Raw genomic sequence first — 13,346 nt, forward strand, 5'->3', positions numbered from 1 at the left:
CCCCCGCGAGCCCGTGCCGGAGCTGCTCCATGAAATTGCGTGGGCTGGTTGGAAAGTCCTGGGAGGAGGCGCAGGGTGGGCAGGGAGGACACAGAATGCTGGATTTTGGAGCAGGAGCGGGAAAGGGGCTTTCCAGAGGGACCACAGGAGATGGTGGTGAGCCGCAGCCCCACGGGCAGGTGCCCCAAGGCCGCGGTGAGTGGCACGGGCAGGCAGCGTGGGCTGGGGGTGTTTGCCCGCAGCTCGGGCACAGGGAGCAGCCCACAAAAGGCCTGGGGGGGCAAATCGACGTGGGGCACTGGGGGGGCAAACGAGAGGGGGGTCCTGCCCTGTGCCCCGTGGGGTCCAGCGCTGCCTCCTCGCTGGGGAAGGGGGAAGGGATCCCAGCAAAACCGCTCCAACCGACACCTTATTTTTTCCCACCAGCTGCTGCGCCAAGAGCTGCTCCGAGCATCTACGGCGCAAACCTTGGCAGAGAGCACCCTCCAGTGGGCACCGGGGCGCCGGTGGGAGCCCCACGCCCGCCGCGGGCTGCGGACCGGGCACAGGAGGGACCCGGGCAGCCGGCAGGGTGCGGGGCGAGGGGTGCCGTGCGCGGCTGGAGCGGGGCAGCCTCGGCCCTGAGCCTGCACCCACCGCGTCCCGCTCCCCCCAGGTGCTGCCCGGCCGCGGGCTCCGGCCCAGCGTTGCCCTGGGGATCGAGGTCTCGGTGTAGTAAGAAGCAGTTCTCCAAAAAAATGCAAGTTTGGCTGCTGGACGCTGAGCCCCGCAGGGATCCGTCCCAGGCGGTGTCACTGCCCCGGGCTTACAGGCTTCCAAAAGCGCAGCTGGGGAGGACAATTCTGTAAAGTGATGACGATCCTTACTCATATCTCCAGATGTTAAGGCAGAAGACACGAGGCGGAGACATTTGCTGCGTTGCCCTTGCAGCGTGTGCCGGGGGGGGGTGCGAGGCCAGGGCAGGACTGGGCACCGCCGGCTGGCCACCGCGCAGGGGCTGCAGCACAGCCCAGGGCTGGTGGCCACCCCGCAGCTCACAGGAGCCCCCAGCAAGCGGGAGAGCGGAGGAAATCCCAAACGCACCAGGTGCCAAAGGTGTCCCCTCTCTTCCAGCTCAGCATTCATCATCCGTGGGCGAGGGCGGCCGGGAGAGGCTGCTCCTCCATCATGCTCCTCGACGGCCTCCCCCTCCCTCCTGCGAAGGGGTCCAAGGCAGCAGCTGCCCGAGCCGCTGCGCTTTGGCAACTATTTCATCCTTTGAAAGCTGCTGCCTGGTGCTCGCTGCAGTGGGAGGCCCCGGGACAAGCAGGGGAGGAGGAGGAAGGTCGGGTCCCCCTGCTAACCCCCTCCAGGATCCTGATGTGCCCGTCCCCTGCCCCCTCACCACCATCTGGAGCCCCGCCACCCAGAAAAGCCCTCCCGAGGCATCACGTCCAGGGAATGCCGCGTCCCCATCCTCCGGGGAGATGCTCCGCTGCGGGGCGGAGCGGAGCTGGGGCAGGAAGAGCATCCCGTGCAGCATCTGGTTGCAATCAGTGTTTGCAGAACTGGCTAAGCTCCTTCCCGGCCAGTAGCCAAGTGAGCTGTTTCCCACAGGATCCCCAGCCCACGGCTCCGTGCGCCAGGCTTTCGCACGGCCGTTCCAGCGAGCTGCGCCCCTGGAGCAGCGCCGGGCTCCCGGCTCTGCCCACGCCGAGGGCTCCGACCAAGACCCTGAGCCTGAGGGGACATCACCAGGCACAGGCACGGGGCCACGCTGCTCCCGCACCGCTTCCCGGCGGGATTTCTCCCCTGGGGCTTGTCCAGCAGCTCCAGAGCTATTGCCGGGCTGTGGCTGCTCGTTTCCAGCCCTCCTGCCCCGGCCAGCCCCACTCCTAATGTAACGCTCATCATAATGATGTGGTGACTTCATTATTCAGCTTACTTCACATTTAAAGCATCATTTCGGTTTTCTCACGCTAAAGATTTGACAGAAGACAAGAAAAACCCACTCATTTAGTAAAAAGCCAGTTTAAGTTGCTAAGCAACCAGATTTTGTGATTTTATTACGGCTCTTGCGCTGTGTGATGGTTTTGTGAAGCCCCTGGCTCCCCGAGTCAGGTGATTACCCGAGGATCTCTGCTTCCACTCGACGGTGAGGTGTTCACATCTCTCCAGGTGCAGAGAAAGGCTTGGAAATGAGGCCAGCGGCACACAGAAAGCAAAAGGAAAAGCCCTTGTCACTTGTCGGGCTTAAAATCCTCCTGCTCCGCAAGCCAGCCGCAAGACCTGGGAACGAGCCGAAGAAAACACTGCAGATCTAACGCTGGTGCCGTAACAAACTGCATCACGAGGCAGAGCAAGAGGAAACTCCCTCGAACCCAGAAGAAAATCGGATAAATTCATGTTTAGGTGGGGCTCTCTGCCTTCACCCCCCGCCACCAGCAGGGTCGCGGCCGGGTCTGCGCCGCAGCTGGCGGGAAGGACAGTTAAACCTGCTCTGACTTTTGCTCTACCAGGAAATCTTGCAATAAGCAGATCTCTGTTGGAAAAGCCACAAAAATAGGCACATTGTCCGCGTGTGTTCTTTCTCCTTTGGCAGTGGGAGAGGTCAGTGCCGGGAGGGGCGGGTGGGCTGGGGATGGGAAGGGAGCGGAGCCGAGCAGAGCGGGCTCCCTGCGCTCGGCACAGCCTGCTCTTCCCCCTGGACCCACACCACCGATCCTGATGGGCTCCAGGTGCTCCCCTTACCCGGACACTGATTCATGATTGGGGATGGACCAGCCCAAGAGAATCGGGGTGGCTTCAACCCCTTCACCTCCCGGTGGGATGTGACCCTGTGCCTCAGTTTCCCCACGTGCACCACGCAGGGACCTGCACGGTGCTGGCGGGGCAGGTGCCCCAGCGCTACAGCGTGGCTTCATGGGCAGCACGCAAAGGCTGGCCGCGCCGGGGAGGGGACGTGGGGAGGCAGGCGTCTGGCTGGGGTGAATCGGTCCGACGCTGTGACTACGGTGACGTGTGGAATTCGCCCTCTCCAGCTTCGCCCCCGGCGTGGGAAGAGCTCCCGTTCGAGGTGTCAGCCCACGTCCGTGCAGGGGGACCCCTGCGCGGGGCACAGCCAGCCCTCCCCTCTCCACCGCCCTCCCACCGCCTCCGGCAGCTGCTCCGCTCATCCCAAGCCATCTCCACGCTCCACCCTCTGCTCCCCGCTGGCCTGCTCGGACTGGGACAGCCCCCAGCTCCCAGCTCCCCGCTGTGGGGCCAAGCGGGCGGCTGTGGGCCATCCGAGCTACCCCCCAGCTGGTCTGAAACCAGTCAGACTCCCCAAAGGAGCATCCCGCAGGCCTTCTGCTGCCTCACGGCACACCCACAGCCCCTGCCCCACTGCCGTCACCCACGTGTGTGCCCCAGAGAGGAAAGCCAGGCCAGGCTCTTGTTTTCCAGGGTTTGGGCCCCATCCCCGGCATTGCAAGGATGTCACCCCCGTGCCCTTGGCCAGACGTGCGTGCAGTGGTGGCTCCTGTGGCGGGGTGATCCCTGGTGACACCTCGCCAGCTGTAGGAACCCACCTGGCTGCGGGGGGATCCAGGCAGCGGAGCGTGAACATGCAGCTGCAACGTCAAGTGCTGGGGCACCGTGTGCTGGGAGAGACCCGAGCCCCGCAGTGTCCTCAGCTCCTCCTGCTGCCCAAACCCCACCTGGGGAGGTGCTGACCACCATGGTCCCACCTGCCCAGGGACCAGGCAGCACAGGAGAGGTCCAACAGTGTCCTGGAGAAGAGGTTGTTGAGCTCTCGTCATGGAGAAGAGCTAAGGGACACCTAATGAAGTTGAAAAGGGGAAGGGAAGGGAAGGGAAGGGAAGGGAAGGGAAGGGAAGGGAAGGGAAGGGAAGGGAAGGGAAGGGAAGGGAAGGGAAGGGAAGGGAAGGGAAGGGAAGGGAAGGGAAGGGAAGGGAAGGGAAGGGAAGGGAAGGGAAGGGAAGGGAAGGGAAGGGAAGGGAAGGGAAGGGAAGGGAAGGGAAGGGAAGGGAAGGGAAGGGAAGGGAAGGGAAGGGATGTGCTCTTCACTTGGTGGTAACAGCCCTGTGGAGCTGGGTTTGGATGCACAATGAGCATACGTGAGCCCAAGGGAAGCGTGAACAGCTCAGGCGTCCAGCAAGGTTCGCTACGCAGTGAGAAATGGCATCCAGCTCAGGAAATTCCCGGTAGAAATTCCACTCCTACTTTTTCCCAGGCAACCGGGGCTGCTGGGGATGGAGGGCCAGGCCAGCTGGATCTGGGGGTGCACCCACCACGGCTGCTCTTCTCTCAACTTCTGCTGCCGCACACTGCCCAGGACACTTACCAGCGCAGGGGCAGATGAAGGGAGGAACCAGTAAATGCATTTCCAGGTTAAGCCTGGCCTCCCCAGGGGCTCTTCTGAGCCACAGAAGGGTTCCCCCGCCCTCCCGCCCTGGCACTGTGCTTCAGGCCTGCGTCCCCTCCAGGGGACACCCGTACAGCCACAAGAATATGCTGCCAGTGCACATTTTTCTTACTGAAGAGGAAAAACTATTGGCATGAAGAACAGATCAAATAAGAACATGTTAAATTTAGCCTGGTTAGGGAAGGGCAAAAGGCTCCTGGAGTGCTGGGGGGGCTCCTGCCCTCGCCGCTGCTCCTGCCCAGGACGCCGAGCTCCTGCGCTCAGCCAGGCCCTCGCTGCGAGCAGCCTGGCCGAAGGGCTGGAAAACCCAACTCATCGCCCTGTGCCTGGCACCCTGACCCTCACTGGGCTTGTCCCTTGGGCTAGACACAGCCAGGGGCACGCAGCAATGGGTCACTCATCAGCGTGGCCCCAGGGTGACGTACAGACCTGCTGTGGCTGCAAAGTGATGCTGAAAAGTCCAAGGACCTGAAGGAGGCGGCTTTGGAGGCTGCAGTGAAGTCCCAGGTGCCCACCCTCGCCCAGGGCAGGGGGCAGCCCCACAGCTCTGCTCACAGCTTTGCCTTGCCCAGCTCAAACCCTGCCCAAGCCTTGCCCAAAGTGGAGGTCCCAAGCGCAGGGGTCCTCCTGCAGGGACTCGGGACACCAGCAGCCAGTACATCTCCCCGGCATCCCAGTGCCACCCCAGGGGGATGGCAGGTGGCAGATAGTTTCAAACAGGGGAATTTTTGCGACTGGGCCAGCACAAATATTTGCTTTAGTGTGCGCTGGGGAGAAGGGGGGCGGGCAGAGGAGAGCAGCTGCTGGGGGCCAAGAACATCCACGGGAGGGGAATGCCAGAAAAAAGCAAGATTAATGTGCTCTCCCTGCTGCGTCCTTTGGGCTCCTGCCCTCCTCCTGCAGAGCAGCAACCCCGAAGCCCCACACCAAAATCCCAGAGGAGCCAAGCCAGGGCTCCGTGGGAAGGGCTGCACCCCCGCCAACCCTGGCCTGGGAGCAACCGCCGATGGGGGGGCAGCAGGTGCCAGGGGGTGCCCGTGCCCTCCCGAATGGGCACTGAGAGGGACAAACTGGCAGCCGGGGTGCCTGTGCCTTCCCAAACGGGCACCGGGAGGGTGCCTGTGCCCTCCTAAGCCGGCACCGGGAGGGAAGAGCTGGCACCGGGGGGGTGCCCGTGCCCTCCCGAATGGGCACCGGGAGGGAAGAGCGGGCATCAGAGGGTGCCCGTGCCCCCAGCCCGATCCGTGCCGGCGCAGGGGGGTCCCGCCGGGGACAGCCCCGAGCGGACCCGTGTCTCCCCGCAGCCCACGGCGCCAGGTCCGGTCTCTCCTTCCCGGCTGCCGGGATGCGGCCCCGGGCCCCGCCGCCGGCCCGAGCATCCCCGAGCGGGGCCGCCCCTCCCTCCTCTTCCTCCTCCTCCTCCTCCTCCCACCGTCCGGCCCCGAGCCCCGGCGCCGCGGCCGCCCCAGAGCCCTCGCAGCCGCGGGGCTGGCCGGGGGGAGCCGCGCCGAGCCGAGCCGGGCCGTGCCGAGCCGAGCCGGGCCGGGCCATGCCGTTCTACAAGCGGAGCGTGGTGGCGCGGCGCGGGCGAGCGGCGGTGCCTCTGGGCGAGCTGCGGGACGTTTGCAGCCTGGCGGCTCTCACCCTGCTCCGGCAGCTCGCCGACCTCTGCGGCCACTCGCTCGCCCTCCTGGGAGACATCGAGGGTCACCTCCTGGCCTTGGGTCGCCGCGCCGGGCGGCTGCACCGTCGAGCCGCCCGCCTGCAGGCGCTGCTGCGGGGCCGGCCGCTGCGCGGGGCGCCCGCCGCCCCAGGTAAGGCCACCCCCGCCCGGCCACCCCCGGGGGGTCCCGGGGTCCCCCAGCCCCGGGGGGATGCGCGGCCCGGGGGTGTCACCCGGCTGCGAGGGGGATCCCATCTCCCCTCCCCAGTGCAGGGCGGTCCCCGCCGCTGCTCCCCCGACGTGGTGTTCCCCTCCCCGGGTGCCCCGCGTCCCCTCTCCGGGGCGTCTGACCCGCACCGGCTCCTGCTGTCGAGGTCCCCACTCCTCCGTCGGCGGGGAGGTCTGTCGGAGCCGGGGGACAGGGCGGCTGAGGAGCGGCGGTGCCACCGCCAAGCCCGTTCCGTCAGGGCTGCCGGGGAGCGCGGCCGGGCTGCGGCGGCGGGGTGAGGCTGGGGCAGCCCAGCAGCCGCCTCTGCCTCTGCCCGGCCTTTGTTTTCCCGCACACAGTGGGCATTTTCCAGGCGGCCGGCCAAGCACGCGTTTCACGCTGCGTCCCCGATTACCGGGAGCCGTGTCGTTCCAGCCTCTCCGGGAAAGCGGGGATGCCAGGCTGCGAGAGCTGGTCCTCGCCTCCGTGCCACTGTCCTTGCCTTGGATGCTTCGCCCCGCTCCCGGGGCAGGGGACCGGGGTGGCCGTCCCCTCGCTGTGCTGGGGAGCTGCAGATCAGCGCGGAGCAGCTTTCACTCGGGGTTTTGTGACACTCTGGGCAAATGACAAGTTGTAGCCTGGGCGTCCTGTGTGTTCATCCCTCTCCTGGCAGCGAGTGGGGTTTGTTTCTGCCTGGACCGCTTTCACTTCCCATTTCAAGCGTTTCGGTTTGGCACAGGCTTCTCTGCTGGGTCAGAAGTGGGCAGCCTGTTTCAGAGGAGCTTAAAATAACCCCGTTTTGGAATTGTTTATAAAAGTTTGTTTTAAAAGGCTTTGTGGGGCGGGGAGGGGGAGTGCTGCTCGAGCACGTTTTCCCCAGCAGTGCAGTGCATTTCTCAGGCCCTTGGCAAAACGCGTGTCTCTCGTGCTCTCTGCAACCCCCCTGGCAAGCGCCGTCCTGCTGCTGCGTCTGCATGGAGCCATGGGAATGAGTGCCAGCCCCTCGCAGCCCGCTCCCGGGTGCGGGGAGCCAGTGGGGACCTCAGCCCTGGCCCGGGGGATGCACTGCTTCCGCAAACGCTGCTGGAGTAAAGCAGTTACTGGGGTAAGAAGAGGCTCCTGCTGTCCCGTGCATCGGCCGGTAGAGAAATGAGGGGACAAGGAGGTCCCACCGTCACCTCAGCTGACCTGTGCACAGCACCGGTGCAGCGCCAAACCCTGCAGCGTCGTCACCCTACGTGCTGGACCGGTGTCACCCGGAGGGGGAGCTGGCCGTGACGGTGACCAGATGGCCCCTCGCCACCCGCGTCTGGCTGGCAGGTTGGGAACGCTCTGGTGGCCGCGGGAGCCTTGCATGCTGCCGCGGCGGCTGCGGGAGGCGGGGGGACGGCGGGGGGACGCGGGGACGGCTGCAGCGTGGCGAGGGCAGGAGGCGGCCGCTGCTGCCGGCGGGTTGGGTGTGTGGCCCCGGGGTTGTGTTTTCAGCTGCGCGTCGGTGCCGGCGCCTGGAGCTTCTCCTGGAGCAACATCACAGCTCGGTGCAAGCGGTGTCAGCTCCTCATCAGCTTATGCATGTGAACAGTGAATGTTGGTGCCTGTGCACGTGTGCGGATGTGCAGGGATGGCTCTCTCAGCTGGCTGGCTCGCTGCGGGTCGGAGGTGTGTGGTGGTAAAAATGCTTTGATTTTTTTGGTGGCAATAGGTGGGGCAGTGCGAAGCGAGCGGGGCCGTGCCCACCACGGCTCCCCTTCACCCCTGCTCTGGGGCACAGAGACTTGCGGGGGGGTTTGCATTTCTCTCCGCACCCCAAGGGGAGCACAACCCACCCACCCTCCTGCCAGCTCCTCATCCATCCACCACCGCGGCCCCTGCAGCCAGCGGGGTGTGGAGTCCCCGGCTTTACTGAACTCTTTACTTGGGGGCAGAACAAAATTCCGATTGCTGTTTCTGTTGCTGTTTGTTTTTCTAAGAGCTCCAGCACCAGCCAGTCGCGGGAGAACAGTTCATGTCCCTGGGGGACGGGAGCTCCTTGCGAGCCCCCGGCCCCCGTCGCTGTGGGGAGAGCAGAGACAGCCCGAGGCTGCGTGAGAACGCTTTGTACCCGGCTGCGGCACCGTGCTGAGTCCCTTGAGTGAGGAGCAAATGCTTAACAACAGCCTGCATGGGGCTTGGGGTTCTTTTTCTCCTCATTTCCATTTCTTGATCCAATGGCAAAAATCACATTCCTCCTCTTAAACTGGAATAAAACCCCATCTTGTGCCCGGGAGGTGCAGGGGAACATCACCCAGAACCACAGGCGCCCTGGTGTAGCCTTCACGGAGCCAGCAGGGTCCAGGTGATGCGTCGCAGCCGGCCTGGCCACTGGTAGGGGCAGTGATGGCGCAGGCCCTGGGGGCGAGCGGTGCCGTCCCTCGGCAGGGCTGGAGCCAGCGCTGGCCCTGCGCGTTGCCGGCCGCGGCACCTGCCCACTGCCATCACCAGCTCAGGTCGGCATGTGGTGGTTTGCCCTCCCCAGGGACGGTCCTCTCACCACTTCAGCTCCCGGGTGTGGGCATCCTCAGGCGGGTCAGGAGCCTTTGCTGGGCTTTGGTTCCTCCCAGGCAGGTTAAAAGCATCCGAAAGCTGTGGGTCTCCTCGCCGGAAGGGAAGCCCCGTGGCTGGGGAGCTTGGGCCACCACTGTGCAGCAGGACGTGTCCGTCTGTCTGTCTGGAGGCTGTGAGCTGGTGGGAGACGCCTTGTCTTCCTCATCAGGAGGGGGAGATGCTGGTTGCTGCCAGAGGGAGGAATCGCACGGCGAAGGGCCGGGGGAGCGCTCCATCCGGCGAGGCAGCGCGGCTGTTTCCAGCACGAGACGGCAGCCAAGGGCTGTCGGATTCCTCTGCTCTTATTCATCGGCGGTGGCGTGAGAGCGGGGAGGGTGGGCGCCTGTCCCCGGGGAGCCGGGCGCATCCCACCCACCCCCAGCGGCTCCACTGCTGCCCCCCGGCACGGGGAGGCGAGGATGCTGGCGCTGGGCACAGGGGTCCCACCGCGGCCGATGGCAGAGCGGGGACCAGGCTCCCTGTCCCACTGCCCTTGGCACGGCCACATCTCGGAGGGGTGGGACTGGACCCATCCCTCCTGCCAGCGCTTGGCACTGAAGGTGGGGGCTGCTGTGCAGCCCAGGAGAGCCCCCGGTGCTCGGGCTTGCCAGCTCTCGTGCTGATCCCCGACCGGGACCCAGCTCCATGGGCACCGGCTGGGTGACACGAGCCAGCGCTCCCGGCTCAGCGCCCTCCCCGCGGGACCCGGCGGCTCTAGAAATAAATCTCAGCAAAGAAGAGGCGGGGGGCCCGGCGCCGGGAGCTATTTAGACCACGGTCCCCGAAGAGCTGCGGGGACGGTTCTCTGGAAGAAAGGCTGGGCTGTGCTGGCAGGAGCAGCTGTTTACGGCTCTTGCCGTTCGCCGTGCCCTGACCTCCCAGCCTTCATCGCAAAACAAGCCGAGAGAGGCAGAGCCAGCCCCGTGCACGCCGCCCAGCTCCCTCCTCGCCAGGGGGTAAGGGCTGGCACAGGCGTTTTCCCCCAGATCCTGTCACTGGTTTTAAAAAAAAAAGAAAGGAAGAAAGAAAAAACCCCTTGCTGACTTGCTTGAGTGTCGTGCCAGGCTGGAGTGGCCGGGCTGTCCCTTGGCCCTGGGCAGAGCCGCTGCTGGGGACAGGGGCTGCAGCCGTGACCTGAGCCCCGGGGATGGCTCTGATTTGGGGGCCGGATAGCTGAGCCCCGCTCCCCCCAGCCCCACAGCTGCCCTTGCCAGCTCCTCTCCGTGGGGTCAGGGCCCTCCAATATGGAGCAAAGATGCCGGGAGCGGTGCAGGGCTTCCGAGCCACGGGAGGGAGACACCCCAGTCCCAGGGGACGAGAAGGGCTGGTTTGGGGTGAGATGTGCGCCGCTGACGGGAAGGGGCACTTGCCACGGGGCAGCTCCGATCTCCCTGGCCATCAGGACAGGCTGTGACAAGCGCAGGGTGACCCATGGCAATGCTGAAGCAGTCTGGGGAGGTCCCTGCCCCGGGAGCCTGGTGCTGCTCAGCCTGGCCACAACCCGCCGCAGCCTCCTCTGCGCGGCAGAGCGGCTCCCAGAACCCTCCCGGACCTCCAAGATATTTTCCCTGCCTGCTTTTCGCTACCCCAGCGGTGATCTCAGCTCCCCCAAAGGCTGCCTCGGCGCGGGCGGGAGGCTGAGCGAGGCCGGGATGGAGAGGTTCGGCTGCCAGAGGAGGGGGAGCAGGAGCCGCACCCTCCCTCTTAACAGGAACCGTCTGCGGGAGCGGCTGGGCGAGAAGGCGGATAGACGCGTAACGCACGTCTCCCACCCGGGCCCGCTTCGGCTGATGGCTGTCTGCAGCGGCGGGCCGGTAGCCGCTCTCTGAGAATGTGAGAGGGCAGCGCGGTGGCTCGGAGGAGCCGCCATCCCTGGCCCGCGGCAGCTGCCCCTCGCCGCCGGCGGTGCTGCAAGGAGAGAGCGGCCCCGGCTGGGATTTGCCACCCTCCGCGGTTGCACACCCTGCCCCGGGGGGTGCGGTCCCTGCTCAGGGGACATGCTCGGGACATCTTGGGAGCTGGCGCTGAGGGTGGCATCGCCGGGTCGTTGCTGCGACCTCTCTCCCTCCCTGCGGGGGTTTTGCTGGGGCTGGGATTCCTCCTTAGACGGACCCAAATCCCGCTTCCGACAGGAGACGTTTCCACCCTCGGGCAGCATTTTGAAAGGATTTGGGTGGGAGCCGGTCTGGCTGGTGTCTGTCCTCAGGAGCCGGGCTGTGGCCCTCAGGGGCAGCAGGTCCCTTGGGGACAAGCAGGTCCTCGGGACCCCCGTCGCCCAGCAAGAAGTGCACCGGGGCAGCAGGGAAGGTGGCCGCCACTGTCCCCTTGTGGCCTCGCACATCCCTGGTGTCCGTGTTTCCTCCTGCCTGGGCCGTGCCCTGCGGCGTGAGCTTAGAAGAGACTCCTGTAGCACCAGTCTCTCTGCAGCAGAGCGGTTCCTCTGAGGACGCACTTACGGCATCACCCCGGCTGTGAACGCGGCAGCCGTTACGGTGCGCAGGAACACGGGTTGGCTTCAACTGCGAGTCTCCAAAGAAGCTTGCATCATCTTGAAGCAGTTTGAAGGACGCATTCACCTCCGTGTGGAAGCAAGAGTTGGAGCTCACTTCAGCAACCCCTTTTCCAGCTGCAGGGATGGATCTCCTTGTCACTTGGGGGAGGAGGAGGAGTGAGGGTGCAGCGGGACTGCTCCCCGGGGCCTGCGTGCGGGTTGTCCGGGCAGCGAGGAGCAGTGGGGGGTCATTTCACTGCCGGCATTTCTGACAGCGCCCGAAGGAGCACCCGGACTCGCAGGAGGGCCTCCTGCTCCCTCCTTCAGCCGGTTGCTCTGTAAAGCACCAGCAGCTGCTGGGGCTGGGCTTTGGAGAGGAGGTGACGCCCTGGGCCAGGCTGGAGGGCTCTGTCCTGCCTCGGTGGTGCCAGGCGCTGGACCCAGGGGGATGCCACAAGGACCCGCACTGCTGTGGATCAGCGGCTCGTCCCCCCAGCGCCTGCCGTTCGTGGGACTTTCCTACTTTGCCAGTGCCAGATGCTGTGCAAACCTGATGGGCCAGCTCCACGCAGCACATGGAGCGGCTCCTCGGCGCGGCAAAGGTCGTCTTGAGGCAGAAACAAATGAAAGGCAGGAGTCGCTCACCCCAGGGCCGGGGTCCCCTTTGCCAACCGGGACTGGGACGCGGCCAGCGGGCATGGCCAGGGCTCCTACCCCTCTTCCCAGGGGTGAAATATATGGGGCCAGTGTGTGGACTGCCCTGTCACAACCCGCTGTGGGGCACAGGGACACGAGCTGGGGTGTTCAGAGCACCCCATAGCCCTGCCCCATGTCCCGAGCCCAAGCCCGGGCTCCCAACGAGCGGGGATTTCAGGAGTGCTGGCAGCACTGTGGCATCGGGGCTATGGCACAGCGGGGCCGGCAAAGCAAGTGGGGCACCCGGCTGGCAACGCTTTGGCACCTGCACGTGTTGCCCACCTGCCCGTGCCCTCGGCCACCTCCCGGGCGCAGCCACAGCGTGGGGAGGGGATGCCGATGCTAGCTGCCAGCAACAAGTCCTGCCCCCAAACCCGCAGCACCCCAGCGACCAGCATCCTCCCGCACAGCCCCTCGTGTCCCAGTGTCCCCACCGCCCAGCCACTGCCGCTCAGCCCCCCAGCCCGGCTGCCAGCCTCCCTGCGTGCCGCTGTGGGTGCCAGGGCTGCAGGTTGTGTCTCCAGGCAGGGCAATGGCCCCCCCACCCTGACACCCCTGTGCAGCGGGGTGCCCCATGCACCCCCCCCGAGTCATGTCCTGTGGCCTCGCTGCCACCCACGGGGCGCTGTGGCTGTGCCTGGCACTGCCCAGCATGGCCCAAATGCCACCGATGGCTCTCACATGCCAACTTTGTGCATGCTGGCCACCCTCTGCCTCACTCCTGATGGGCATGGGGGGGACGCAGGGGCCTTTCCTGGTTGCTCGGGGACCCATCAGTCCCTTGGGGGCTCATGAACTGTGTGCTCCCCAGGTACCTGGTGCCCAGCACTGTGCCCGCTGGCCATACACGGCACCCTGCGGCCGCTGGCACGGGGCCGGGCAGCACGCTGGCTGCTGCGCACGCACGGGGACTGTTCGCCGGCAGCACAAAGCCTGGATTGAGCAGAGCTGGCGTGGCGCTGGAGGGGCTGAGGATGCTGGCAGGGAGAATCGGCTCCTCTTCTGCTCGGCCGTGCCAGTGGGCTCCGCCACCCTCCTCCTGCGCTCGTGCCTGGCAGCGAATACGGCCGCCCGCCGTGGGCACTGGGATGCCGCTGGCGGGGGAGCGGGCTGGTGCGGCTCTGGGTGAGTACCCGCCGGCACGCCGGGGTGATGGACCCCCTTCCGCTGGAGCCCAGACCCCTGGCGCAGACTCCAGGCTGGCACGGAGCGTGGCTGGCAGCTGGTCCCAGCTCCCGGAGCCTTAGTGGAGCTGCCGGGCGGCGGGGGGAGGCTGAGCGTGGTGGGCAGTGTGGAG

The 13,346-nt window shown here is 66.0% G+C and overlaps 1 protein-coding gene across 1 annotated transcript in view; it reads left to right on the forward strand.

Annotated features, from left to right (window-relative positions):
* The first annotated feature begins 5,898 nt into the window (after positions 1-5,898).
* Positions 5,899-13,346, forward strand: part of NHSL2 (NHS like 2) — a 32,183-nt gene continuing 24,735 nt past the window's right edge. Inside the window, exon 1 of the mRNA XM_063345438.1 lies at positions 5,899-6,222. Coding sequence (XP_063201508.1) covers positions 5,958-6,222 — 265 coding nt within the window. The 5' untranslated portion in view covers positions 5,899-5,957. The remainder of the gene's footprint in view (positions 6,223-13,346) is intronic.

This window comes from Chroicocephalus ridibundus, chromosome 9 (genome assembly GCF_963924245.1).
Source record: "Chroicocephalus ridibundus chromosome 9, bChrRid1.1, whole genome shotgun sequence".
In the NCBI taxonomy this organism is placed as follows: Eukaryota; Metazoa; Chordata; class Aves; order Charadriiformes; family Laridae; genus Chroicocephalus; species Chroicocephalus ridibundus.